The sequence below is a fragment of the Lutra lutra genome, chromosome 8 (genome assembly GCF_902655055.1).
Source record: "Lutra lutra chromosome 8, mLutLut1.2, whole genome shotgun sequence".
Taxonomy (NCBI): domain Eukaryota; kingdom Metazoa; phylum Chordata; class Mammalia; order Carnivora; family Mustelidae; genus Lutra; species Lutra lutra.
The window spans coordinates 36,069,427-36,094,331 of record NC_062285.1 but is presented as its reverse complement, the minus strand read 5'-3'; the positions used below and the strand labels follow the sequence as shown (position 1 = coordinate 36,094,331).

General features: G+C 47.5%; 1 protein-coding gene across 42 annotated transcripts in view; it reads left to right on the top strand.

Annotated features, from left to right (window-relative positions):
* Positions 1 to 24,905, top strand: part of CACNA1C (calcium voltage-gated channel subunit alpha1 C) — a 735,566-nt gene that overhangs the window by 626,498 nt on the left and 84,163 nt on the right. For 27 of the 42 annotated variants that reach the window (XM_047742045.1, XM_047742035.1, XM_047742050.1 and 24 more), the window contains 10 exons: positions 979 to 1,108; positions 2,297 to 2,356; positions 7,201 to 7,307; positions 9,560 to 9,647; positions 10,205 to 10,312; positions 11,176 to 11,228; positions 11,553 to 11,699; positions 13,084 to 13,285; positions 14,835 to 14,993; positions 15,596 to 15,706. In XM_047742045.1, coding sequence (XP_047598001.1) covers positions 979 to 1,108; positions 2,297 to 2,356; positions 7,201 to 7,307; positions 9,560 to 9,647; positions 10,205 to 10,312; positions 11,176 to 11,228; positions 11,553 to 11,699; positions 13,084 to 13,285; positions 14,835 to 14,993; positions 15,596 to 15,706 — 1,165 coding nt within the window. Of the gene's footprint in view, positions 1 to 978; positions 1,109 to 2,296; positions 2,357 to 2,501; positions 2,562 to 7,200; positions 7,308 to 9,559; positions 9,648 to 10,204; positions 10,313 to 11,175; positions 11,229 to 11,552; positions 11,700 to 13,083; positions 13,286 to 14,834; positions 14,994 to 15,595; positions 15,707 to 24,905 lie in introns of all 42 variants that reach the window. The other 15 variants (XM_047742048.1, XM_047742037.1, XM_047742034.1 and 12 more) reach the window with 1 other exon arrangement.

Here is a 24,905-nt window from a genome sequence, read left to right as displayed (position 1 = left end):
CTGGCTCAGTGGGTTTGTTTATCTGTTTGAAAAGGATAATCATTGCAGACCTCTTAACTCTGATGAAGCCAGATTTGCCTCAAAGCCAGAATTGCCTCAAAAACCCTTTCCAGGATTTGCTGCTTATGCAGCACTAGGGTCTCTCAGAACATTTAGTCCACCACAGTGCTGTGAGCAGAAGTCTGAAAGCATGGATTCAAGCCCTGCACCCTCCCCCTCCCAACACACACACACACACAAACACTACAATCTGTCTTTCTGGGCCAGCCTCTCTTTCTTGGGTTTCAGTGTTTTTATCCGTAAAATGAAGATAATAACACCCATATCCCATTCTCAAGCTGCCGGTACGCAAGAGTATATAAGACGCACTTGGCATTCAAGGATCCAAGCATTTGTGACACCGGCAATGAGTGCCCAGAGGTCCATGCGCATAGTTCTTTGTAATTACTCTGAGGTGTGGAATTGAATTGCATGCCTTGAAGCTATTACACAGGAGCAAATTGCCTAGCCAGAGTGCAGGCTGAGCTGGCTTCTCACCATCCACGTCTCCTGGTGGCTCCGTCATTCCCTATACATAAAAATATGAAGATCTTATGAAATGATTTTTTTTTTAACGGTGGGGAAAAAAAACTCCTCCCCCCACCCAAAGAGCCAGTTGTTAATGTCACAGAAGTATATGAAAATTTAGGGATTCCCAAAGTTCTCAGATGTAACCCTCCAAAATGTCAAAAGCTAACTGTCTGTGAAAGTGCTTTGGAACTGCAAAATTCTGTGCAGATGTGCCTCACAGTGGGGGCACGGAGTGGGGGTGGGATGTGGTTGTCATTACCCAGCAGCAGTAAGACCTCAGATGAAGGGCCCACCGCCAAACTAACAAGCACCTTTCCCAAGCTGAGCAAAGGAGCGTTGAGCTCCAGAGACCCGGGAGCTTCTTCCCTGGCCTACCTGACGTGCTTCTGTCCTCTCCTCCCCACACAGATTTCGCCTCCAGTGTCACCGCATTGTCAATGACACGATCTTCACCAACCTGATCCTCTTCTTCATTCTGCTCAGCAGCATTTCCCTGGCGGCTGAGGACCCCGTCCAGCACACCTCCTTCAGGAACCATGTATGCATTACCTGTTGTCCCCTGCACCACTTCCTCCTGGGAATGGGACTAGGCCCACACTATGACTGACCTCAATCAGGAGCCCAATATTATATTCAGATGCACAATAAACATTCTTTTAAGAGATTAGGACTTTGGTAGAAACCATCAGAAACAAATATAAGAAAGCATGTACCCAAATGCCTCAGGCTGGCCTGATTGGCAGGACTCTCATTGCCCTGTGGATGTTTCCCTAAAGGCTCTGGTTCCTTACATACTTAGTTTAAAAAAAAAAAAAGGAGCCGCTGACTTCCTGCCTTATTCCCAATAAACTCTGACCAGTCCCAATCACTGGGGAGGGGAGCATTGTCAAGTAGGTGCCAATGGTGAGGCTGACCTTATATTAAAAAAAGTTCCAATGACCTTGTGTAGAGTAGAAAACTAAATTTGGAGACCAATCCAAGGCTCTGGTGAACAACATTGAAGGCTAGAGTAAGAGCTATTACATCTCCAAGTCTCAAAATTTTGTCAAATCCCAGTCAGGTAGCCATGAAGAGAGGAGTCCACCAACCTAAAGCAATACCCATGCCAAACCACTCGGTGGTCCTACCACCTGCTTGGTCCAGAGTTTTCTTAGAAAGCTGTTGGCCCTCACTCTGATGCATCACCTGAGATATAATAGAGGATGAAACCATGTAGCCTGCCCCAAGCCTGGGCAGTCCTCAGCTGGAGGATTCTCCCTTCCCTGCCCCAAAGAACCCAACACCAGGATTTCCACCAACATGAGAAGCTAGCTGAGTCACACCAATGAGAGTTAAGCATTTTGCATTTTCCTGCAATAAAAAGCAAACCCCGCTCTCTGTCCTTTTGACACCATCCCAGTGGTCTGATTGGAGTTTTAAGTGAATTGGATTAATGAGAAAAACATCCAACCAAATGCTGCCCAGATCCAGGACCAGCCGAGTCCTGCCCTGGAAGCTCCCCTCCAGTGTCTGGGGACTTCATCTGGAGCCACTAAGTTGCCTGAGGCCAACCCCGCTTCAGGATCCAATGCTGTCTATATGTTCCTCATCTCCTAACTTGCTTCCATCTGTCTCCACATGGAAAAGCTCATGTGACCTGTAGTATGGTTCTGGAGCTGACCTCTCCTTCCCGCCCACTTTTCTCCCTTTGCACCCCATTCCCATCCTGTTTCTTTTTGTTTTGCAGATTCTGTTTTATTTTGACATTGTTTTCACTACCATTTTCACCATTGAAATTGCTCTGAAGGTAAAGCCCTAATCCCTCTCTCCTCTCCCCATCCTCCAGGAGCCAGCACTAGCTCTCTGCTGCTGTCTGTCGCTAACACACACATGCTTCTGTTGGTGCCAAATTCACTCTCAGAGCCACTAATCCAATTCTGCTTATTTTTCAGATCCTAGGCAATGCAGACTATGTCTTCACTAGTATCTTTACATTAGAAATTATCCTTAAGGTAATGCAATCTGAGCAATGCACTCTCTGTCGCTTTCTCTGTCTCTGTTCTGTCTGCATGTCTCTTTTCTCCCTTGTTTTCTTCACTCTCTTTTTAACTCTCAAGACTGAGATTGGAAGAATTAGAGCCCTTCACTTTCTGCTATGCCCGAAGAAACCCATCCCCCATGCTGTTCCTCCCCTCAGCCTGGAAGAAGCAGATGGTTCACAGTGTCAACATTGGTGCTGTCCTGTCACCAGCTCTGGCACTGTGCCAGTCCACAATGCCCCCTACACACACACACACACACACACACACACACATCCCATCTGCAGGTCATTGATGACTGACCCCTGCTTAGAACCCCCTTCCCTCCTCCTGCCCAGAAGAAATGCTGCACATATTCCAAGAGTTGGGCATGGAAAGCCACTGTCGACACCTTCTTCAGTACTAGGGGCAGACACAAGGGCTAGGTTGGAGTTTGGTCTGTGTGATAGTAACCATGGGCCTGAGGCAAGATTTGGAGCCAGCCTTCCAATGAGGGTGTTCAACAGATGACTGTAGATTACGTCTAACTCCTTGGGTTCCTGCCGAAGAGCTTTGTTTCGATGCCCCTTGCCCTAAGCATGGAGGGGGGAGAATTTCTTGGAGTGAGGACCAAGAGCTGAAAGAAACTGGAGCACCCAGGTCCCATCCCCAGTTTTGAGAATGCACAGGCCTGGCCCCACATGCGGCTGGTAACCCCAGGTGCTTGAAGCCCTGACTGAGGAACTGTTATAGACTTACTCCATCAGTTGAGCCCACCCTTGAAAGCACTGGGATGAAAGAGATTGTTTTCTAAGTTTTATTTTGTTAATTACATTAATTTATAATTAATACTTATATTTATTTTATTATGATTTCTACATTTTTCCAGTATACTTCTGAGCTTCTTTTTTTTTTAAGATTTTATTTATTTATTTATTTGACAGAGAGAGAGAGATCATAAGTAGGCACAGAGAGAGGGGGGAGCAGGCTTCCTGCCGAGCGGAGAGCCCAATGCCGGGCTTGATCCCAGGACTCTGAGATCATGACCTGAGCTGAAGGCAGAGGCTTAACCCACTGAGCCACCCAGGCGTCCCTATACTTCTGAGCTTCTGAAACAAAGCATCGCCAAGCCACTCCAACTGAGACTCAGGGTGTGAGTTCTGAGACCCAGAAAAAGTACATTTCAGCACTTCTCAGAACAACAGGACGGATTTTAACATTACCCCGAACAGAAGGGCTGTAGGCTCTAAAGCATATGCTTCAGCTTGGAGTCTTCTTCCTGGGAGAGTCCAGGCTCCCTTTTCCCCCTTCCTGGGGCCAATGTAAGCCACTGTCCACACTTGACCATGTGCCACAGCCAGCCTGCAGACAGACCCTTCCTTTCCTAATGCAACTCCCAAGTCATGACCCAACCCTTTAAAGTACATGGCAGTTCTATCCCTTCCAGGTAGGAGTTGAGTGGGGCAGTTTGGGATGTCTCCCCTGTGACCTTATCCCCAGAAGCCTGAGATGTCCAGACCCCAGTTTCTGTCCCTGGTTCCAGTGACCAAGGGTGTTCTTTGGGTTTTCTCTTCTACTCAAGGGCAGTGGATCTGACCAGGCCCTGATTCCTGGCATGGGGAGAGGGAGCCAAGAGCTGCCCAGCTACATTAAAATATACTCTGTAAAACCCCTTTCCATGGTGAGCTGAGTTCTCCTGGACTTCAGACTCCAGTAGGCACTTAAATACCAAAAACTCTTTCCCAGGACAAAAAATCTTCGGAGTCCCAATTCTCAGGACTGCTCCACAGTGGATTTCAGTGGTATTATTTTTCCTTCAAGTTGCCGTGAGCCGAAGTGAAAGGTCTTTTTGCCGGGATTGTCATGGCAAGAGCCTCCCTCCCTTCGCCCTCTCCCTCTTCTACTCCCTTTGGGTCTCAGTGTGCTTCTAAATAAAAACCCCAGTCCCCACTCTGCTTCCCCGCACCACCTTCCCTGGGCCCCTCTGCCTTGCCCAAAGGCTCAGCTTCATACCATGGCACAGACAACAGTGGCCCCATTATCCAAGGGGCACCTAGTGTCAAAAACAGTTGAAAGACTTGGGGATGTTTGGCCTTAAAAAGAAAAGGCTTGTAGGCCATGACAGTTGCCCTGCATACTGCAAATGACTGTCACATAGAGGAGGGAGGAGGTGAACCGAGCCCAGGGAGTACAGTTAACAATATGCATGTAGTAACTAGAAGAGTTGCTTGGGCTGGACAGAAGGGTTTTCCTGTCTTCCAGCTCACAGAGTCCATGATCTCTTGCCCACATTTTTTCTTCCCTCAGCCTGAAAATAGTCCAACAATAGGCTTTTCCTATGCAATGGCTTAGAACTTTTAGGAAGCAGGAACTGAGTGGGTGGCCATCAGCCAAACAGGGTAAAGGAAGGACACTTGGCACTGTACACCTGAACCTGGCCTCTTCCATTGTCTTAAATGCCTAGGATGATTTTCAAATATATGCTCCATTTTTTCAGGGTCCACTTCCCTTTTCTCAAAACCCTGACCACTCTTCCTCTAGCCCTGCCTGGGCCTGTGTCCCCCGTGCCCCTATGCGCGCGCGCACACACACACACACACACACACACACACTCGCACTTTCTGGAGTGCTGATCTCATTCTAGGTCCCCTGACAGATAGGATCCCAAAGCAAAGGACAGACATTTTCACTATGAGCCCCACTAGTGCATTTAGTCAGGGAGTGCCCCTCCTGTGGAAGGCTCTGTGTGTTCTGTAATGCCCTCACCATGTCCAAGCCAGGAGTGAAGTAGGGTTAGACTCAGTGCCTCTTCTGAAACTGAAAGTGTGATGGCTGGGAAAGGTGCTTGGCCTTCTAACGGCATAGGGGCTTCTTTGGTTAAGTGAACTGTAGGAGCCACCCAGGTCTAGTCTTTGGGGTCCTCGATCTTCATCAAGAGACAGGACAGCAAGCACCTCCAGATGGCAGACCTTCAGGAGAAATCTCCAACTATATTACCCTGCATCCTTTTATATAATATACCCACTTCTAAAGACTGTTGCAGAACACAGGTGCCTCAGTCCCCTGTGACCCCCTACAGCAAGAGATAAATGGAAAGAATTAGGTTGCAAGAGCTATTTTTGCCAGTTTCCCCCTGTGTTTGCTTTTGAATTGCTATGTGGACATGCTGCTCTGGGCATGCTCTGATTCCAAAGAGATAAACTGGACCCCAGATGACCAGGGAGCCACTCTCAGTCTCTCAGCTACCAGCTCCAAATTGTTCTCTTTGGCTGATGCTTCATGGCCCATGGCCTTCCACAACCCTTAACCTGAAAATCTGCTGGCTCGTAATTCAAGTCAACAGAATTGGAAAGGTTGTTTGTTGAATGTCTACAATGGCTGTATACTAAGCTCAGAGAGAGGTAATAATATCCAAGTCCTGTAACAATAATCACCATCCCAGGGGCTCCTGTTTTAGACTTCAAAGGGCCTTCACGTTGTCTTTCTGTGTGTGCCTCACAAAGACAGGGAATAGTATGTCCACTTTGTAGCTGAGGAAACTGGATATCCTTATATAGGAAGAATCCAAAATTCAAATCCAATCTATCTGGCCCCAAATTCGGTTCTCTATAGTGACAGCTAACACTTACATGAAGCTTAGTATTTGCAGGTTAGTATAAGTATTTTACCCTAATAACTCATTTGATGCCTACGACCCTATAAAGGAGATATTATCATGACCCTCTTTCTCAGATGAGGACACTGAGGCAGAGAGAAGTTGAGTAACTTGCTCCAGGCCATACAAATAATAAAATATGACAGGGTTGGGATTCAAACTCAGGTAGCCTGGCTCCAGAGCCTATTCTCTTAAGCATGGTACCACATTGTCTGTCCAAACACACAGCTCTGGCCTCAAAGAACATCAGTCTAGAAGCAAGATAATAGAACCAAGTTTAGAATATGTGGCATAAATCATAAAACACCAATTAAACTTAGGAAGTGGAGGGATGCTAACTGCCAAAGTTATTGATAGAACGTCTCACTAGCCACTAGGGTGACCAGCTGTCCCAGTTTGCCTGAGACTGAAGAGTTGCCTGGACAGGACACAGGACTTTTAGTGCTAAACCAGGAAAATCCTGGGAAAACCAGGACAGTTTGTCACCCCACTGGGCATGCCCCACCTTTCCCCAGATGCTTAGTGTTTGAAGCTGGCCCTGTTAATAGACTTTGGAGAGGAGGTTGGGAAGTCTGCATCCAAAGGAAGCCTGGTCTGGGCAGTGTCAGCAAAGGACCCCTCAGGGCCCAAGCCACAGATGTGCGATGAGGAACAGAGGAGGAAAATGAGAGAGGGATGGCAGTGTCCAACCTGAAAAAGCTCCCAATATAGGATGGAAGAGTCAGGTGTGGCCTAGTAGGTGGAAGGACCCACTTAACCATCCTGCACTGGGGATTGTGTGGTGTTTGTATAAATGCTTGTAGAACTCTGTCCTTGGTGCAGCCTCTTCTTTTGCAGTCCTGCCTGCTCCCAGTCCTCTCACTGCTCTTCAGCTTGCTCTGCCCAAGGGATGCTGTGGGAGGAGAGGGAGGTGTCAGGGGGTCTCTGGAGCTTGGGCAGGGACCACTCATGCTCATGTTTCTCTGTGCCTCCCTGCAGATGACTGCTTATGGGGCTTTCCTACACAAGGGCTCTTTTTGCCGAAACTACTTCAACATCTTGGACCTGCTGGTGGTCAGCGTGTCCCTCATTTCCTTTGGCATCCAGTGAGTAGGACTCCCTCAGCCCCAGATGGGAGCACACAAGTGGAAATGGGTGTCAGAGAGGATGACCAAGACTCTGGAGGGCATTCTTGCATGGCCACCGGTTTGACTATGACAAGAACAGAGTGGTGTCCCTGACTTGTACAACATGATGGCTTTTTGTACACGTCCTTAATGGTGTCACACTTGGGAGTATGTCAATCCAGCAAGAATATGTTTAAATATCTGGATCTTGCCATGACAGGCAAGGCCGGGCCAGTTATAATGAGAGGAATGTCTCCAGGGCCTTTCTGCCTCCCACCCAGTGCCCTTGGCTACCCTCAGCTCCAAGGACCTGCCATTTCCATGACTAGCTCTGATCTTCTGGTCCACCTTCCCTCTCTCTCTCCCATCAAAGCACCGGATGAGAAGAAGTTTGTTGGGGGAAATAGAGACAGGGAAATTACCATTTCTCAATCTTGGCTGCGTAGTTGAATCACCTGAGTAGTTTCAGAAAAGACATTTTCCTGGATTCCTCTCCAGGGTACAGACCAGGATCTCCCTCTGGGGTACAGACCTGTGCTTTAGGAGTTTTTAGAGCTCTCCAGGTGACTTTAGTGTACAACCAAAGTTGCCGTCTTGCTCAATTAAAAGGATCTGATTACTAGCATCTCCCAAGTTCTATCTGTGGCTAATGTTAACCCTGCCCTTCAACCTCAAAGCATTTTCATGTGCACAATCTTCTCCAGCCTTCACAAAAATAAATAGATACATACATACATATATACGTGCCTGTGAGGCAGGCAGGACAGTGGCTGTTACTGCCATTTCATAGACAGGAAAACTGAGGTTCAAGACATGAGATTTGCCCAAGGTCACAACAATGGCAGAGGAATGAGATCCAGGGTCTTACTTCCCAAGGGTGTTTTCATGGCAAGCTTAGAAAGAGTGGATACCGGGGCATGCGGAATAAGACCTTTCTGTGATCATCTGTTGTATTATACCAGCTGTCTTCCTAGGCCTACAGGTCTAGATTCTAGTCCCAGCACTACCACTAAACTACTATTAACCTTGAACCAAGAACACCCCCGCCTTTATTCTGTGCTTTCCCCTGCCTGATCTTAAAATCCCTTCCATTCCAATTCAGTGCAAACAGACTCCCTCCCTGAGACACTGGGATAACTAGGAATTCCCTTTGAATCCTTTGGAATAAAAGAGCCATGGACCAGAGAAATCAGATCTTTCTACCACATACCTCTTGAACACATTATCCCAACCTCACATAGAATGAAATCAGCCCTGGCTGAGGTGTCATACATTTTTTAGGTCCCATGGTGGATATAAGGCTCTCTGAAAGCTTGAGAGGATATCTCAATCAGGGCAGTGTGTGGGGGTTGGGATAGACCCCACCTGGGTTGGGTTGATGAATAACTTCAGAAACCACATAGGCTTCCTCCTGAGAGGCTTGTGGGGAGAACTGCACCATGGTGCCTCATTTCCACTGGTGAAGAACAAAAGCCTGAGGCTCCCAGAAGTCCTGGCCAGGCCCTAGCATCCACCTATGCAAAACCTGCTGTGTAAAATCCATTCCTTCAAGTCCTGAGTGTGCTATGAACTAGTGGGTTTCATAAATGCATGTAATGAGCAACTACCTAGGACACATGTTTGGAGAGAACACCAGAATATCTCCTCCTATGCCCATCAGCTCCAGCCAACAAGGCCTGAAGCTCCTCCATCTATATAGCATTTCTTCAAGTTCAATGATGTCTTCATCAGACATCATAATAAATCTACCACTTACTCAGTTCATATGTGCCAAGCACACTGCTAGATGATGCAGATATGTTTCCTCATTTAATCCCTGCAACAACCTTATGAGGCCCACTTATAGATGAAAAACTAGGGTTCAGAAAAGTTAGGAAATTCATCCTCAGTGAATTGGCTGTTAAGTGGCAGAGATGGAGTTTCTTTTTTTTTTTTTTTGTCTAAAGCTCCCCTGAGTAGCACATTATAGTGCTAATGACTCGTGATAAATTACTTTTCATATTATTTACACACCAACAGGAAGTCCCAGGGTCACCAGCAAGTTCTAGGCTCTTCTGGGTGTGGGAGGTGGGAGTAGAGAATGGTCCCAGGATGAAAAAAAATCCCCAAAACAGTCTTTACACTTTCTCAGGTTGGCCTGTGGTCAGACTGTCAACACACCCCCTCATCACATTATTTCCTGCTCCACCAAAACAGGAGCTTACTCGCCTGCCCTGTTTTCCCTCTCCCAGGTCCAGTGCAATCAACGTGGTGAAGATCTTGCGAGTCCTGAGAGTCCTCAGGCCCCTGAGGGCCATCAACAGGGCCAAGGGGCTAAAGGTGAGAAGCATGGGCCTGGGTGGTGAACCCGCAGACCAGTGAGCATCTACCTGGCTATGGTTGGTGGAAGTTAAGCAAGGGACTGGGGGGTGGGGGTGGGGGATGGGCTGGAGGGGAGAGAAATGGCTGGAGCAAGTGGCTGCTGTGTTTGAGCCTGGACTCTCCTGCCTGTACCACCAGTACCACTTCAGGAAGAAAAGAACAAGGACAGGCAGCCATTCAAAATCAGAACTTCTAAGCAAAACTTTCACAAGAAGGAGAGGCACACACAAATCCAGGGGCCCATGTAACAATGAGGTCCCTATATTCTTACCCTTATAAAATGGGCAGCTAGCAGGGCTTTTGTCCCTAGAACCATCTAGAACCCAACAGGTGACCTTGAGTTCCATTGGATTCCATCATCATGTGAACCTTGGATGGTGCTTTGCCTGTTTGAGTCCAGTTTTCCCTCTTGTGGCAAAGGGGCTGCCCCTGCAGCCTCCTTGGAAAGGCTCATGACTGGCTAAAAGAACTCAGGCGGCCGGCACTTCCCGAACCCCACCTTCTCGTCCCCACAGCACGTGGTTCAGTGCGTGTTCGTCGCCATCCGGACCATCGGGAACATCGTGATTGTAACCACGCTGCTTCAGTTCATGTTCGCCTGCATCGGTGTGCAGCTTTTCAAGGTAACATCTTGGCTCTGATCTGTGCTCCTGCTTCCTTCCCCTTCTGTCAGTATTCCTGAGAAACAGAGCTGGCAGATACAACCAAAAGAGGACAGCAGCCTGGGTCAGACTTGGGATGAATGGATCCTCCAACCCCCCTTCTTTCAGTATCCCCCCAGGGGAAGAGGAAGAGACTGGAAGAAGGTGCTCTCCATCAGGCCAAGGACCCCTCACCCTCATAGCACAGCCTGCCATTGCAGTCCCTGACCTTCCTTCTAGCAAGAAAGGGAGAGGGACTCTTATCCTCTGAAACCTCATTTCAGTCATCTGCTTAAAGCCTGCAGTGGTCTGCCCATTATCAACAGCATCAAATCCACCCTTCTCCATCTAGCTTTCAGAACCCTGCATCCATCCAGGTTCTCTTTTACTGCATCTGGACAAGACGCCTTGGCTATGGTGAGGCTGGTGTCCATGGTCTCTGCTCTTTCTGCCTTAAATCCTTTTATTTTTGCTGTTCTACCATCTGAAACATTCTTCCTGCCCTCTCCCAGCAACCATATAAATTCCCCTGATTTCCTTCTATCTAATTTGTCCCTCCAAACCCTGTTCCACTTCTACCTTCCTCAGGCCAGCCGAAAGTCCCGATATTCATGGAGTAGAGTTTCCTTTATTTTTAAAATTTCAGTGGTCTTTGCAGCACTGAGCATCTTTATTCGCTGCCTGCTTTGTGTATGCGAGTCATATCTTCCCAATTTGATTCTCGCCTCCTTGCACTTTTCATCCCAAGTCCCTAGCACAGTGCTGGGCTATAGAGATGATTGCTAATCATTTTTGATTCATTGATTAATGAACATCTCCAATCACTTTGTTCTTCTGCCTTCCAGGGAAAGCTCTACACCTGCTCAGATAGTTCCAAACAGACTGAGGCAGAATGCAAGTGAGTACAAGTGGGAGGGCAACCAGCATCAAAGCTCATTAACTTGGGGAGGATGGTGACTTGGCCTGAGAGGAGGGACAGCCCATTCTTTCTGAGATGGCACTGACAGTTGGACTTTAACCCATGGGCAACTTAATCACATTAACATGACATGTAATATTATCTATTCTTAAAAGGTCTACCCTCTCAATTTCTTCCCAATGGCCAGTACTGTAGGATTTAAGCCTAGACAGTCTTATCCCACCCAGCAAGTCAGGAGTCATCAGTGGGTCAGGTGTGAAGGGAGATGAGAGACCCAAGAATTAACTCTTCCTTCTTTCTCAGGGGTAACTACATCACATACAAAGATGGGGAGGTCGATCACCCCATCATCCAACCCCGCAGCTGGGAGAACAGCAAGTTTGACTTTGACAACGTTCTGGCGGCCATGATGGCCCTCTTTACCGTCTCTACCTTTGAGGGATGGCCAGAGTGAGTATACAAATTGAGGCCTGCCCACCTTCTTATTAAAGACCAAGACATTCCCCAAGTTTTATTAATCTACCACACTCCTTCGCAGAGGTCATATTTACCTGCATCCTTCCCAAGCAGTGAGGGTTTTTTTTCTAGAACAATCTGCATACCATGGTCACTGCTGAAACATAGACTCTTCCTTTTCTAGAAGGTTATCAGCATTTCAGAAATTCCAACCAAAGAGGAGTTTCATTTAGTTCCCCGTCCCCGCATCAGAGTGACCCACAATGATAGGGGTCTTTGTCATTACTCTCATGATATCTAGGAGTGGGCTGAGTTTCTCCAGGTCTGAGCCCCTGGATTACCACAGGATTCAAGACTACTACTCCCAACATGCACTCAATGTGGACAGAGATGGCAGAGGTATCTCTTTTTTAGACTCTACCCCAGTGTCCTTAGAAAAAGTCTTGCCTATAATTACTGTGAGAAGTAAGAAAGGGACAGAAGTCTGAGGACAAATTCCTCATAGACATAATGCCTAGATCAGCCTGGTTGGTCTTTTACAATGCATTACATTTACCAGGCTGTTTCATATATCTTGTATAGACACCTGCTTCCCCATACCCCCCACCTGTGTATTCCAGGAAAATTACTGTTGAAAAGTTAAAAAATTCTAAATATTCCTAAGTCAGTAATAACACATGGATCTGAGATGAGAGTCACCATTCTTATGTGGTAAAAATATAGATAATAGCTAAAGAATAACCAAGTACTGGGCAGAGTAACAAAGGAAAGAGAGGGGATAATCCCTGTCCATGAAGAACAAGCATAATGGGCACGTAGTCTGGGCCCAGATGAATGGCAGACACATATAAACTACCTAAGTATGAGTCCAAACCATTGTTGATGATCTGAATAAGCCTGGGTCATTTTTTTACCTAGTATTTTTATCGAAATGGATGTTTGCTCTCAGATAGATTTATTTTATGTTCACTGTAACATCCTCTGAGTCTATGCTAGTTTGCAAAGCTGTTTAAATATTTACTTATATTTCCAGTATTTGAAATCAATGTCCATGACTCATTTTACATTGAAATAATTCTCGACGGTTTCAAAACCCCCTCATATACATTATACCAATCACCCTGCCAGGTAGGAAAGTCACACTTATTGTCTCCATTGTACAGATAAAGAATCTGAGGCTCAAAGGGGTTAAGTTATTTGCCCGTGGTCTCACACCAGTAAGTGACAGAGCTGGGACTTGATCCCAGATCTTCTGACTCCCATCCTAGAGCTGTTTCCAGCACCCCTGATGCAAGGATCCGTAGGAGCAGTGGTGCCATCATTCCACAGAGGTAACATTGCCTCTCTGCTTCCCTTTGGGGCCTGTCTCCTTCTGCAGGCTGCTGTACCGCTCCATTGACTCCCACACAGAAGACAAGGGCCCCATCTACAACTACCGTGTGGAGATCTCCATCTTTTTCATCATCTACATCATCATCATTGCCTTCTTCATGATGAACATCTTCGTGGGTTTCGTCATCGTCACCTTCCAGGAGCAGGGGGAGCAGGAATACAAGAACTGTGAGCTGGACAAGAACCAGGTAGCTTCCTAAGAAGGAGAGGAACAGGTGGCGGGGCAGCGGGGGAGCAGGGCTACTTGAGGAATGACAGTAGTTGGCAGCTTGTGGCCCACCCGGAAGAGAAGCTGGAGTCAGGAGAGAGATCCATGCAGACACTAAGATTATGCATCTGCTCCTCAATAAGGGAGCAGTCTTCTGGAAGGACCTGGACAAAAGAAATGCAAATCCTGGATCTGGCGAGTGCATTCAGCCAACAAATATTGGTTAAACATCTACTTAAGGAGACTCTGATAGAGTCTGTGGGAACAAAACCTCACGTCTCAGAAATTGTCAAGTCAGAAAGCACCCACGTGGGTTGGCACATTGATCATGAAGAAAGAAACTAGAGCAATGAGGGCATGAGGATTTCAGGGGTGGGGAAGAGAGGGACATTAGAAAACCACTAGGAAATTGTTTCTTAAATAAAACACAGAGGTCTGTGCATGAGGTGGGGGCAAGAAAGAGGCTTAAGTAGGAATGATATGGGAATGCCAGTACTGTAAGGTATTTTGTTGGCCTATGAGAAAGAGCTGGCAACTCCGTCAGTGAGGAATGAAGCTGTAGCATGTGGTCACAGAGGCCACTTCCCCAACTCAGCTCCCCGATAGGGAAAGTCAGGTGGATCTGTATCCCTGTCCATGAGTTACTTAAGGTCTTGTATGGGAAGGTACATGCACAAGACACTCAGCTCTCCTCCAGTTATGCCAGCTGGACCACTCAGGGGTTTTGATGTCAACCTCTTGGGTTTAGACTCACCATTCTGGCTGCTGAATGGCCTTTGGATTGGAAGTAAGATGGGAAAGCAGGAGGCCAATTAGAAAGTGTAGATGAGAGATGGTTAGACCCTGATCTACTATCAGGTTAGTGATAGTGGAGGTGGACAGGATAAAGGAGATTAAATTGCTCAGGCCTAGAGATTGGGTGCAGAGGCTGAGAGTAAGTGAAGAGGCTGGGGTGACTCCCCAGTTTCTGGTACAGGAATCTGGACCTGGTACAGAGAAAATGAACCAGATCTGTGTTAGAGTCCCAAGAATCTAGCTAGCCCAAGCTCTGATTCCCTATCCTTGAACTATATCTTCTGATCTTGTGGATATGGGTAAATAAGGAAGACCAACTTAGGACAGGAAGGAAAAGTTGAGAGGTGCCCCAAGGAGAGTCCAAGGCATAGGAAATAATCAATGGGAAGACCACCTCTCTGTCATTCAATAAGTATTTATCAAAGGCCAACTAAGTGTCAGCAGTATACCAGTCATTACCAAGTTGGAAAAAGGAGACACAAGCTCCTTGACAAAATCTTGGTAAGGAAATTGACTAGAGGCAATGCTTTCCTTGATTAAGGGAATGATCGAAGAAAAACAGTCCAAATAACATCTTAAAGCTGTAAATGAGCTAGATAGATTTTTTTCTCTGATGCCCAAGGTGTATAGTTTCATCCACACCCCACCTCCTCTGCTATCTCCCCACACATCATCCAGGTTACTAACCCCCTCTCTCAATTCCCACCCCACCCTTCCTGCTGCCTCGCTCCCAGCGACAATGCGTGGAATATGCCCTCAAGGCCCGGCCCCTGCGGAGGTACATCCCCAAGAACCAGCACCAGTACAAAGTGTGGTACGTGGTCAACTCCACCTACTTTGAATACCTGATGTTCGTCCTCATCCTTCTCAACACCATCTGCTTGGCCATGCAGGTCAGTCCTAGGGGGACCCTGGATCCATGACAGCTGTAGGAGGGAGGATGCTAGGGGAGGAGATGAAGTATAAAAGAGCTGCATGGCTGTCTCCAGTGTGTCACCTTCATGTTGGCCAAGAGAGGCAGAAGGAGCAGAACTGCCCTCTTTTCTCAGATGGAGAAGGACAAGTGTCCCTTCTCAAAAATGAGCTTTTCTCTGAGACCTTATAAGAGAATCCATAGAGGCCTGTGTTAATAAAACGTTAACAGTGAAGGAAATGGAGAAGAGAGGGAGAGCCTGAAGAGGCATGGGTATAGAGATTGATTCTGTATCCACCTGTTTTCAGGGACATCAACTTGTGCTTGAGCTCTCTTAGGAACCAGAAGTCTCCATAAGTTGTCATAACCAGGCAAAGCAGAAACACAGAACTCTGCCAACCCGTGTTTTCAGAGCTAGCAGAGAAGGGAAGAATTTGCAGGATTTCCTGAGTCCACCTGGCTGCCCACAGAGTTGTGAATGGCCTTCCAGGGCTTGGTTCAAGGAAGATCTCTGTTGAGAGGAGGGTGGTAAGGAGTAGGGATGTCCCTGCCTCATTTTCACAGTCCTTCCCCTCCCCTCAGCACTATGGCCAAAGCTGCCTCTTCAAAATTGCCATGAACATCCTCAACATGCTCTTCACTGGCCTCTTCACCGTGGAGATGATTCTGAAGCTCATTGCCTTCAAACCCAAGGTAGGCCTCTGAAAAAGGTGTCTGGTCTACAGGCACTGGAGGGATGGACAAGGGGGAGTGCCAGTACTGAAAGAAGGAGAGTGAGGGGCAGAAATAATCAGTGAAAGACCCCATCTTCTTGAAAGATAAATGGTACACAATTCCTAAACCTACCAGGAGTTGCACCAGAACAACCACTTGAGATAGTCTCCACTCTAGTCTGTGGCTGGGAAATACAGGAAACAGATTCCTCCCTGTGATGGGTCTCTTCTTCCAACAAGACAGATGTTGGTCCTTCTCCTCTTTTCCATCCTGTCTCCACCCTCATCCCCCAGCATATAATCTAGAAGAAATTTTGCCCACAGATTGGCAAACCAAACCAAACCTCTTCACAACAAGCCCCCCTCCCCAGATTCACTCAGGCTGCTGTCATCTCCCTTCATTGGCCACAGACCATCCTCACTGTGAAAAGCTCAGCCAGGACTTCATTTGCTCAGGGCTCAATTTTCCAGCCTACGCGGTCCTCCTGTTCAGAAGTTAATTCATTGTTCCCTTGCCCTTTCCAATACAGGAAGGGCAAACTGTCTGTGGCTTGCTACTTGTGAGTAACTTCTAAAAGAAAAAAAAAAAAAAAAAGGCTGGGAGAAAGATTAGAACCATTGGTTGAATGAGGCAGGGTAGGGAAGGTTGGATTGCCTGTGCTTTGGATTCTCTGTGCCCTCCCTAACCAGCCCTACCCCCATTCTCCTGGATAATGGAGGAGTGGACTGACTTGAGCATCACCCGCCATCTTCCACCCCTGAAAACAGATCAGAATCATTGGCATCCACTGGCCTAGGATTCACAACACAGGCCGCTGCTCTTGAGGGAGAATATAGCTTCAGCTCCTTTTGGAGAGTGATGAGAAGTAAAGAGTTGGTTCTAAGAGAATTATATGGCTACAGACTTGAGGAAATCTCTCTAGCTTTTCCAGCCTCCTCTCCCCCTCCTTTACAACACACAGATTCAACACAGATCAACAGGAGACAAAAAGGAAGTGTCTTTGTCCATATACTCCATTTTCATTCAAATTCTTACTTGTCCTGGGGTTAATTGGGACGGGGGAGTGCTCCTTGGCTGTTGGATCCATATTCATTTAACAAGATGTCTATCGTTTTCTTTGAATTAAAATTCAACTAACATTTCTGAATAACCTACGATGTGATACACATACCTCATTGCACATAATCCTCAAAACACCCTCATAACACAGGTATTAGCACCCTCATGTTAGGGAAGAGGGAAGTGAATCTCAGAGCAATTAAGTGTAATATTAATTACACCATTATTAAGTGGCAGAACTGGGAATAGAATCTGACTTTATAGTCGATGTAATTTCCACCATGCCAAGCTGTTAGCAAGCATCTTCCATGTCAAGTGTACTGCTGGGTGCTTTTCAGAAAGAGGGAAACAACCTGTGAGGGACTTCCAGATAAAACAGACAATATCCTTGCAATGCTGATTCCTTCTCTTAAAGAATGCCTGGGGATCTTGGCTAATTTTCAGAGAATAAGACTCCTAGTAAATGTCATTTGGTGATAATAATGGTGTTTTCTACCTCCTCCAGGGCACTAAATATACTTTTTACACTTTCCCTTCCAAGCCCAATCCCATTCAGGGGTGTACATTTTGTCCTGACCTAGAGAAGATCACTGAATTTCCCTGGTCACCTTCCATAGGGCCCATGGGACCTTTGCTTACCTGTGGTCCTGTTCTAGGCCACGTGGCCCTGAAGTACTGACAGGTTCACAGCCCACAGCCACCTGAGCGGTGAGGTTGGGAATGCAGGATCATTGCCAAGTTGAGGTTCAGTCGCAGATGACAGCCTCTAGTAGGGAAACTGGCATCACTTTCACCTAGTTTCATGAGACATATGGTTTAAATATTTCAAAGCCTTGAGTCATTGCACAGTTGACTCAGATGTGTCTCTGATGATGTCTGATGTCTGCAGAGTCCTGCAGTGGACTTTGTGAATTATTCCTCATGACTACAGAAGATATATTGGGCAGACCTGGCCTAAGAAGCAAATAAAATTGATCCCTGTAGGGGCCTCAGCCTGAAAAACCCCCTTACCTAAGTCCTGCAGATCAAGGAGTAAGCCATTTCCTAGGAAGTAGCTAGCTGCAGTGGTCTAAACCATAAAGTGACTCCCAGCTTCCTCAATCCCTAGTTTTCTGTTATGATAGGATGGAGTAAAATAAGAAAGACTTTTCCCAAAGAAGTAAGAGAACCATCCTGGGGCTGTTTGCATTTCACACATGCCAGGGTCAATCTGTGGTGTAAAGAGAAAGGAAAATGGATAATTTCTGTGAATATCTCTAAAAGGACTTCCTGGCAACAGAGGAGTAAGGGTCACTGGACCTGTCTGGCCAAAGAAGGTTGACCAGTTGGGACTTGAGGAGAACAGGGTGCCCTGGTTTCTCATTAAGCTATGTTCTTCGTTTAGGGAATAGACTCCAGGAAAAGCATCTTCCAACATTTCAGGCAGAAAATCAAACCAGAAATGACTTGAAGTCCTGGTGGAACTATCTGGCTGGGTGTGGCCCAAGCACCAGTGACTTCTGAAATATAGAACAGCTTTCATATCTCACCATTAACTGAGATTCTGTTCCGCACCTTTTATTCACTGGCATGATTCTTTATACATGCTATGAATCAGCCTGCACTTGTCAGCATTAGGCATTAAAGGACAGTTAGGCAGCAAAGATGCAGAAGACAGGAAGTTCTCAGTGCTTGACTTTTCTTCTCTATCCTTTCAGTCTCTGTGATCGGTTGGTTGGTCGGTCGGTTGGCTGGTCACTTTGTACCTTGTTTCATTCTTTCACTGTGTTCATGGTGATTGATGTTGCCAAGTTCTTCATTTCTGTTATCTTCACCACACCATGGAAAATGAAATTTACTCAAGTAAATCCCTGCCTTAAATCCAACTGCCCCACTCCTTAAGTTGACGGTCTATTCCAAACACACCAAAAATTATGGGTAAGTATAAACCAGTTTAGTGCAATTCAGTCCCCCACTAAAACATCAGGGATCTGTGGGGATGTCTGAAGAGAATGTAGTAGGTAATAGTACTATTGATTTTAACACCTATAGCAAGCCAGAGGAGATCCCTCCCCTAGAGTAGGAGACACTGAATGGTACCTGGGTCCTACATGATTGTATAGAACCAAGTTGGTCAGCATGGGAAAGTCCTGGTGAGAATTGTCTGGAGGTAACTAGATACCTGGGTCATTTTCCTATAGGGAATTGGAATGCATCAGCAAAGATAGAAAAAAAATTTAAGATATACTTTATGACAAGCACTGAAAAAATATGTAATGCCTAGGAATAAATCTAACAAAAAATGTCATCTCTACAGAGAAAACTATAAAATTTCATAGAAAGGAACTAAAGAAAACTAAGTAAGTTGAGAAATATATTGTGTTCATGAATTGAAAACTCAATATTACAAACACGTCATTTCTTTCCAAACCGATCCATAGATTCTGTATAATCCCAGTGAAAGCTCCAGATTGGACTTTACCCAAGGTGAAAATGGCAGGGGAAAGGAAAGCCACCACGACAACCTGTCTGGCTTGACAGGCTGACCCTGGGTGGTCCCATGGCTTCAGCCCACTCGGGCAGCTGTGACATCACCATGGAGAGAAGGGCAAGAACCTGGTTTCAGAAGCAGGGCCAGGCACAGACACTCCACTGCTAACTACAGGTCTTAGTAACAGAAGGGCTGATAATGTCACTTTGTTGCCTGGGGTTTGCTGTCGACAATGACTCAGCAAGAACAATGAGGAGGAGGGAGAGGAGGGGCTCCAGGCTTGCCCTCCTCAAGGGCCAGGAAGGTAGGAGGCCCTCCCAGTGAAAGGGTCCTGACTCCTCTGCTCCCTAGAAACTTTTGCATGGGTCATGGAGGGATGAAGAAGCAGGTCTGCTGTTGCAGAGAGGTATCTCGTGCCCCGTGGCTGCTGTCCATTCCGTATCTCCCTGAGGGGATGACCCTGGAGGGAATTTGACCCTGGCAGCTCCCTGTGATCAAAGCCTTGGCCTCCCCTTTCAGCTTTTCCCAGCCTGAGAATAGTCCAGAAAGATGAACAGAACCAAAGTAAAATCGCTCATTGACCTTTCTGGCACCCCAGACTTCTGGAATAAGAGCAGCCGAAGCCTTGGGACTTACTTTCATCTTGCAGGACAAATTAGGGCCCAAGGGCATTTCAAACCTAAGGGATGAAATGAAGCCTCTGGACCAGCTCTGTCTAACAGAACTTCCTGCAATGTTCCATATGCACTGTCTACAATACAGCCACTCGAAATGTGGTTAATACAGCCAAGGATTGGTTTTTCAAATATATTTAATTAATTTACAATTATATAGCCCGAATGTGGCCGCAGCTGCTCTATTGGGCAACACAGCCCTAGACACTGGTTCTTTCCCATAATATTCCCAGCTTCTGCTGTCCTCTGTCTGTCTTGGTTTCTTCAGCCCAGCTGCTCTGGCTTCATGAAGCCAGATGGTTTACCTCACCCTCCCTACTCTCTCTCCAGCTGTTAATTTTCTGCCAGAAATTGACTCATCATGGTGGAAGTCCTCTTGACAGGGTAAGACAGTCTCTTGCTCTGGGATCCCACACTGTGGATTTTCTCCTGACTTGGCCAGCCCTCTCTGTCATCCCTGGAACTTCCTCAGTCCTTGTCAGCTGCAAGTGCTAGGCTCTTTCTTTATGGATCCTGTCCTAACTGGGTTCTGAGCTCAGGAAGGCCCTACGGAAGGCAGAGAAAGTGCTCTGGCAGGTGCTATCTGGTATTAGTCTGCTGCTGGGGGTTGAATATAAGGTGTGTCCCTGGTGATCCCTGGGGCACCCAGCTACACTTTTTCCCAGTCCACTGAGCTCCACCCTAAGTTTTCTGATGGTGTTTTAGTGCCCCAGTGAAACTGAAATCTGACAGCCCTAAACCCCTTCCTGGTTCTTTCGCATCCCAGTTGCTGGACAGAGACTTGCTGCCCTCCCCAGCTCGGCCCTGCCTGGCTTCACCCTGCCGCTGGCTTCTACTGCTACGCTCCTTGTAGCTGTGTGGGGCTGTTGTGACTCCTGTCCCCTGCCCCCCACACGGAGAACTTGGCCAACATTTCATAGTGTGAGCTGACAGTGGGACAGTAATTCAGCTGTCACCATAGTGTCTCTGCTCTGGGGGCATTTTTGTAACCTCTGATTCCTTTCCGGAAAGAGGACATGAGGGCAGTGAAGCCTTGACTGCTTCTTGGAGGGTAGAGAAGCAGAAAAAGGGTGAGGCTAGAGGCAAGGGCCGACATCGACAAAGAATGGAGCTCCTGCTTTCCTCAGACTGTTGTCCTGAGGAGTCCCTCAGTGGCCCCATGCACACTTTGCTTGGCTTGGAGCAAGGGATGAGTCATAAATAGAAGTAAGACTGGTTAATGAGATGCTCTGAGAACCAGAGCTGTTCAGGACCACGGAGGTCAAATGCTTGTCAGGCCTCTCCCCATAGCCCAGGCCTGGGCATGGCCTTACTGTGGTCCCACCCGCGCAAGCGGCCACTAGGCTATGAGAAGGAAGCGGCAGGAGATTCTCCGGCAGGAGGTTCTCCAGTGGCCCTCTTCCTGACCAGCACTGTGCAGGGCCTGAGCCAGAGTCAGCATGCTCTGCATCTTGCAAATATCCAAGCCTGAGAGATGGTACTGCTAGCCTTGGACTTCCCACGCACAAAGGTGGCCTTCCTCTTACTGCCAATGGTGCCTGTACAGTGCAGGGGATCCCATGGCCTCCGATGGTCCCCAGAACAATCTTGTCTCTGCATGCTCTGTTGTTCTTAGTAGTGAGTCTTCTCCTGAGAAGGGTTGTGGGCCCTGACACGGGTGACCACAGGCCCTGCCAAGGTGAGGAGTGTTTGGGAGATATCCTAAGGGTGTGACCAAGATGGAGCTAATTTCTTTTTGCTGGGCTTGTTGCAGAGGGGATAGACGCAGGCTAGGTTAGGGCTCTAGGTTCACATATGGACAGGCAGAGGGAAAGCTGGAATGGGGAAGTGGATGGCTGGGAAGCATTCAGTGAGGACACTTGCAAACAGACTCTGCAGTCCAATTTCTCAGTCTACTTTGGCAGTATCCTTGCCTAGAAGTTTCTTTCCTTAAAGATCCAGCAGCTAGGGATGCCTGGGTGGCTCAGTCAGTTAAGCACATCTGCCTTTGGCTCAGATCATGACCCCAAGTCCTGGGATAAAGTCCTGCATCGGGCTCCTTGATCAGTGGGGAGTCTATTTCTCCCTCTGCCTGCTGCTCCCTCTGCCCCTCTCCGCTGCTTGTGCATGCTCTCTCTCTAGCTCTCGCTCTTGCTCTCTATCTGAAAAAAAAAAAAAAAAAAAATCCAGCTTCTTGTTTCCCTTTGGCAAATAGCTTTCCACACTCTGCCTGAAGACATCATAAGTCTCCCCACTGAGCAAAAAGCCTGATGAAGGACTTGATCCCAGGACCCCGGGATCATGACCTGGTCTGAGGATAGACACCTAACCGACTGAGCCACCCAGGCGCCCCTACACTAGATTTTCTCCATTCACTACCACAGTCAGTCTGTGAGAGAAGCATGATGGTGTTTAGGAAACAGAAGGTCAGAGAAAAGCTAAGTCATGTGTCCAAGATGGCAGAGCTAGGTTTTGGTTGTTGTTTGGGAGGATCTTAATGCAGGTGTAGGTGATTCCAAAACCAAGCTCCCCTCATTGACACAACAAATATGAACCAGCTGAGGTGCTGCCATGCACCTAGTGGGGCCTCAGCAAGTGTTCACGTTCTTTCTTAGAAGCCAATCAGAGGGGCGCCTGGGTGGCTCAGTGGGTTAAAGCCTCTGCCTTCGGCTCGGGTCGTGATCCCAGGGTCCTGGGATCGAGCCCCGCATCGGGCTCTCTCCTCAGCGGGAAGCCTGCTTCTCCCTCTCTCTCTCTGCCTGCCTCTCTGCCTACTTGTGATTTCTGTCTGTCAAATAAATAAATAAAATCTTTAAAAAAAAAAAAAAAAAAGAAGCCAATCAGAGACAAAATGAAAGCAAGCCTTTCTCAAGGAACAAGTCTCCGTAAACTGACAGTCTCTCCATTCCCGTGTCCTTCCGCCTCCTCTGAGACCCTTTAACTCCCTTTCCCCCTCATTCACCCATTCTGTCCTTGGCTCCTGTGTTTCCCTGCATTGGTCTGGACCTTCTGGATTTCCCTTCCAAGCCTGACGTGCCAGGTGCTTTCAGGAGAGGAGACAGTCATCTGATAGGTGACTACAGCTGAGAGCCTGCATATTAATGTGTGTGCATACATGCTTGCACACGCACAGACAGATGCACTTGAAATGAGAAGACTTGCAAAACGTGGAGACAAAATTTAGATTACCAAATTCCTGGAAGGCAGGAACAGTTTCGCAGTCATGTCTGTGTCCTCTGAGAGGCATTCGGTGAAAATTTAATGCATGCATGCCAGCATGCATGATGGAAATTATGAAACTGGAGAACAAGGAAAAGAGAGTCTGAATAGTCATATCAGAAAACACCATTAAGATCATTGATCTTCCCTCAATGAGGAAAACTCTAAGCCTTCCTCCTTTTTGCCATAAGAGATTTCTTCAGGCAGCTATGCTGGGAATCCTTCTTTATATTGTACTGAAAGGTGCCCCAATGTAATTTCTACAGTAGTACTGCTTTTTCCATCTTTTTTTCCTATAGATGTTTGTTAAGCATCTTGGTGATGATGTCAAGACATGGTACCATATCACAGGGCTCATAGGGTAATGTAGAGACAGAGGGGTTACGGAACAGGGCAAGTGCTGTGCTAGGGGAGATGGGCCACCACAGGGACAGCACGACTGGGGGAGAGAGACACCTGTTTCAGATAAGGTAGTCAGGAAGTTACCTAGTAAACTGAGGCCCAGAGGTTGAATGGAGCCGGAAAGAGCCTTTCAGGCCCAGGGGAAAGCAAAGGTCCTGAGGCAGGGGTAAGTTTAGCTTATTTTGGAAACTGAGAGCAGTGAGCAAGAGGAGGGTTCAGAAGACACAGGCCCTTGGGGACCTGGAAGGGGTGTGGCTTTACGCCGATAGCCCTCAGAATCTACACCACACAGAGCAGGGCCTCAGGTGGGAAATTATAGCATCAGATTCATGTTTTTGAACCAGCACACCAACGGCCTCGACATACTGGTACAGGCCAAGAGGGGAAGCAGTTAGGAGTCTGCTCCTGGACATGAGGTGACAGCCACAGAGGACACGTGGAGGTGGGCAGAGTTGCAAAATCGTCCAATGGTGAAGAAGGTGTGGAAAAGGAGTCAGGGAAGGTCAGGATAGTCTTTTAGCGAGACTCCCTCTTACCCACCTTCATATCCCTCCAGATGCTAACACAGCAGCAATGGTGCCTGTCAGGTACTCTGGAAATGTCACCTGAATAAGAGCAAACCACAGACAGCATCCCCTGGGGAAACGGAGGAACCCTGTTTCCTTCCCCAGAGAAATGACTCCAGCCTCTCTACCAGCTTTAACATCCTATGAGGAAACCCCCTTCAATTCTCACCCTCCCCAGGTCAGCCCCAAGAACTTGCTGGAGAAGGAAGCAGAAATGGAAAGCGAAGGGAGTGGCTGCTGATGGCTGCCATCTGGAGTGGCAATCGGTAGGACACAGCCACCTAAACTAGGAAGCTCCTGCCTTCAGTGTAATTAGACAGGTTTCTTTTGTGCAGGACCCAGAGCTAGTCATGCCTGGTGTGCTCTGAGACAGCCCTGAATAGAGGCTGGGAGATTTGACACTTGCAGCTTTTTTAGAGGACTGAAGCCTTGTTTGGGGGTTTGCTTGTCTTGTCTCATTGAAGAGCCAGTTACCATCTCCCAGCACTAGCAGCCCACAAAACATGGCTTTGGAAATCTAGAGAGGCCCCACAGAGACCCAGGGCGGCAGGGCTGGCATCGAGGGTAGAGTGGGTAGGGCGCAGCCATGGATGTGCGAGGTCCTGCGGTGCCTGGGGCAGGGCCACCCACAGGAGACCCGGCCTGTGGGTGCTGGGAGTGAGGAAACCCCGTGGGCAGGTCCTGTTCAGGGGCCTGTTAAAGGCCAAGGTTCAGCGTAAATTAAACTAGAAGTATGAATGGCTCTTGGATTAAATGACTTTCTATTTCCACACCAACCTGGAAAATTCAACTTTAAAAATCCCCAAAAG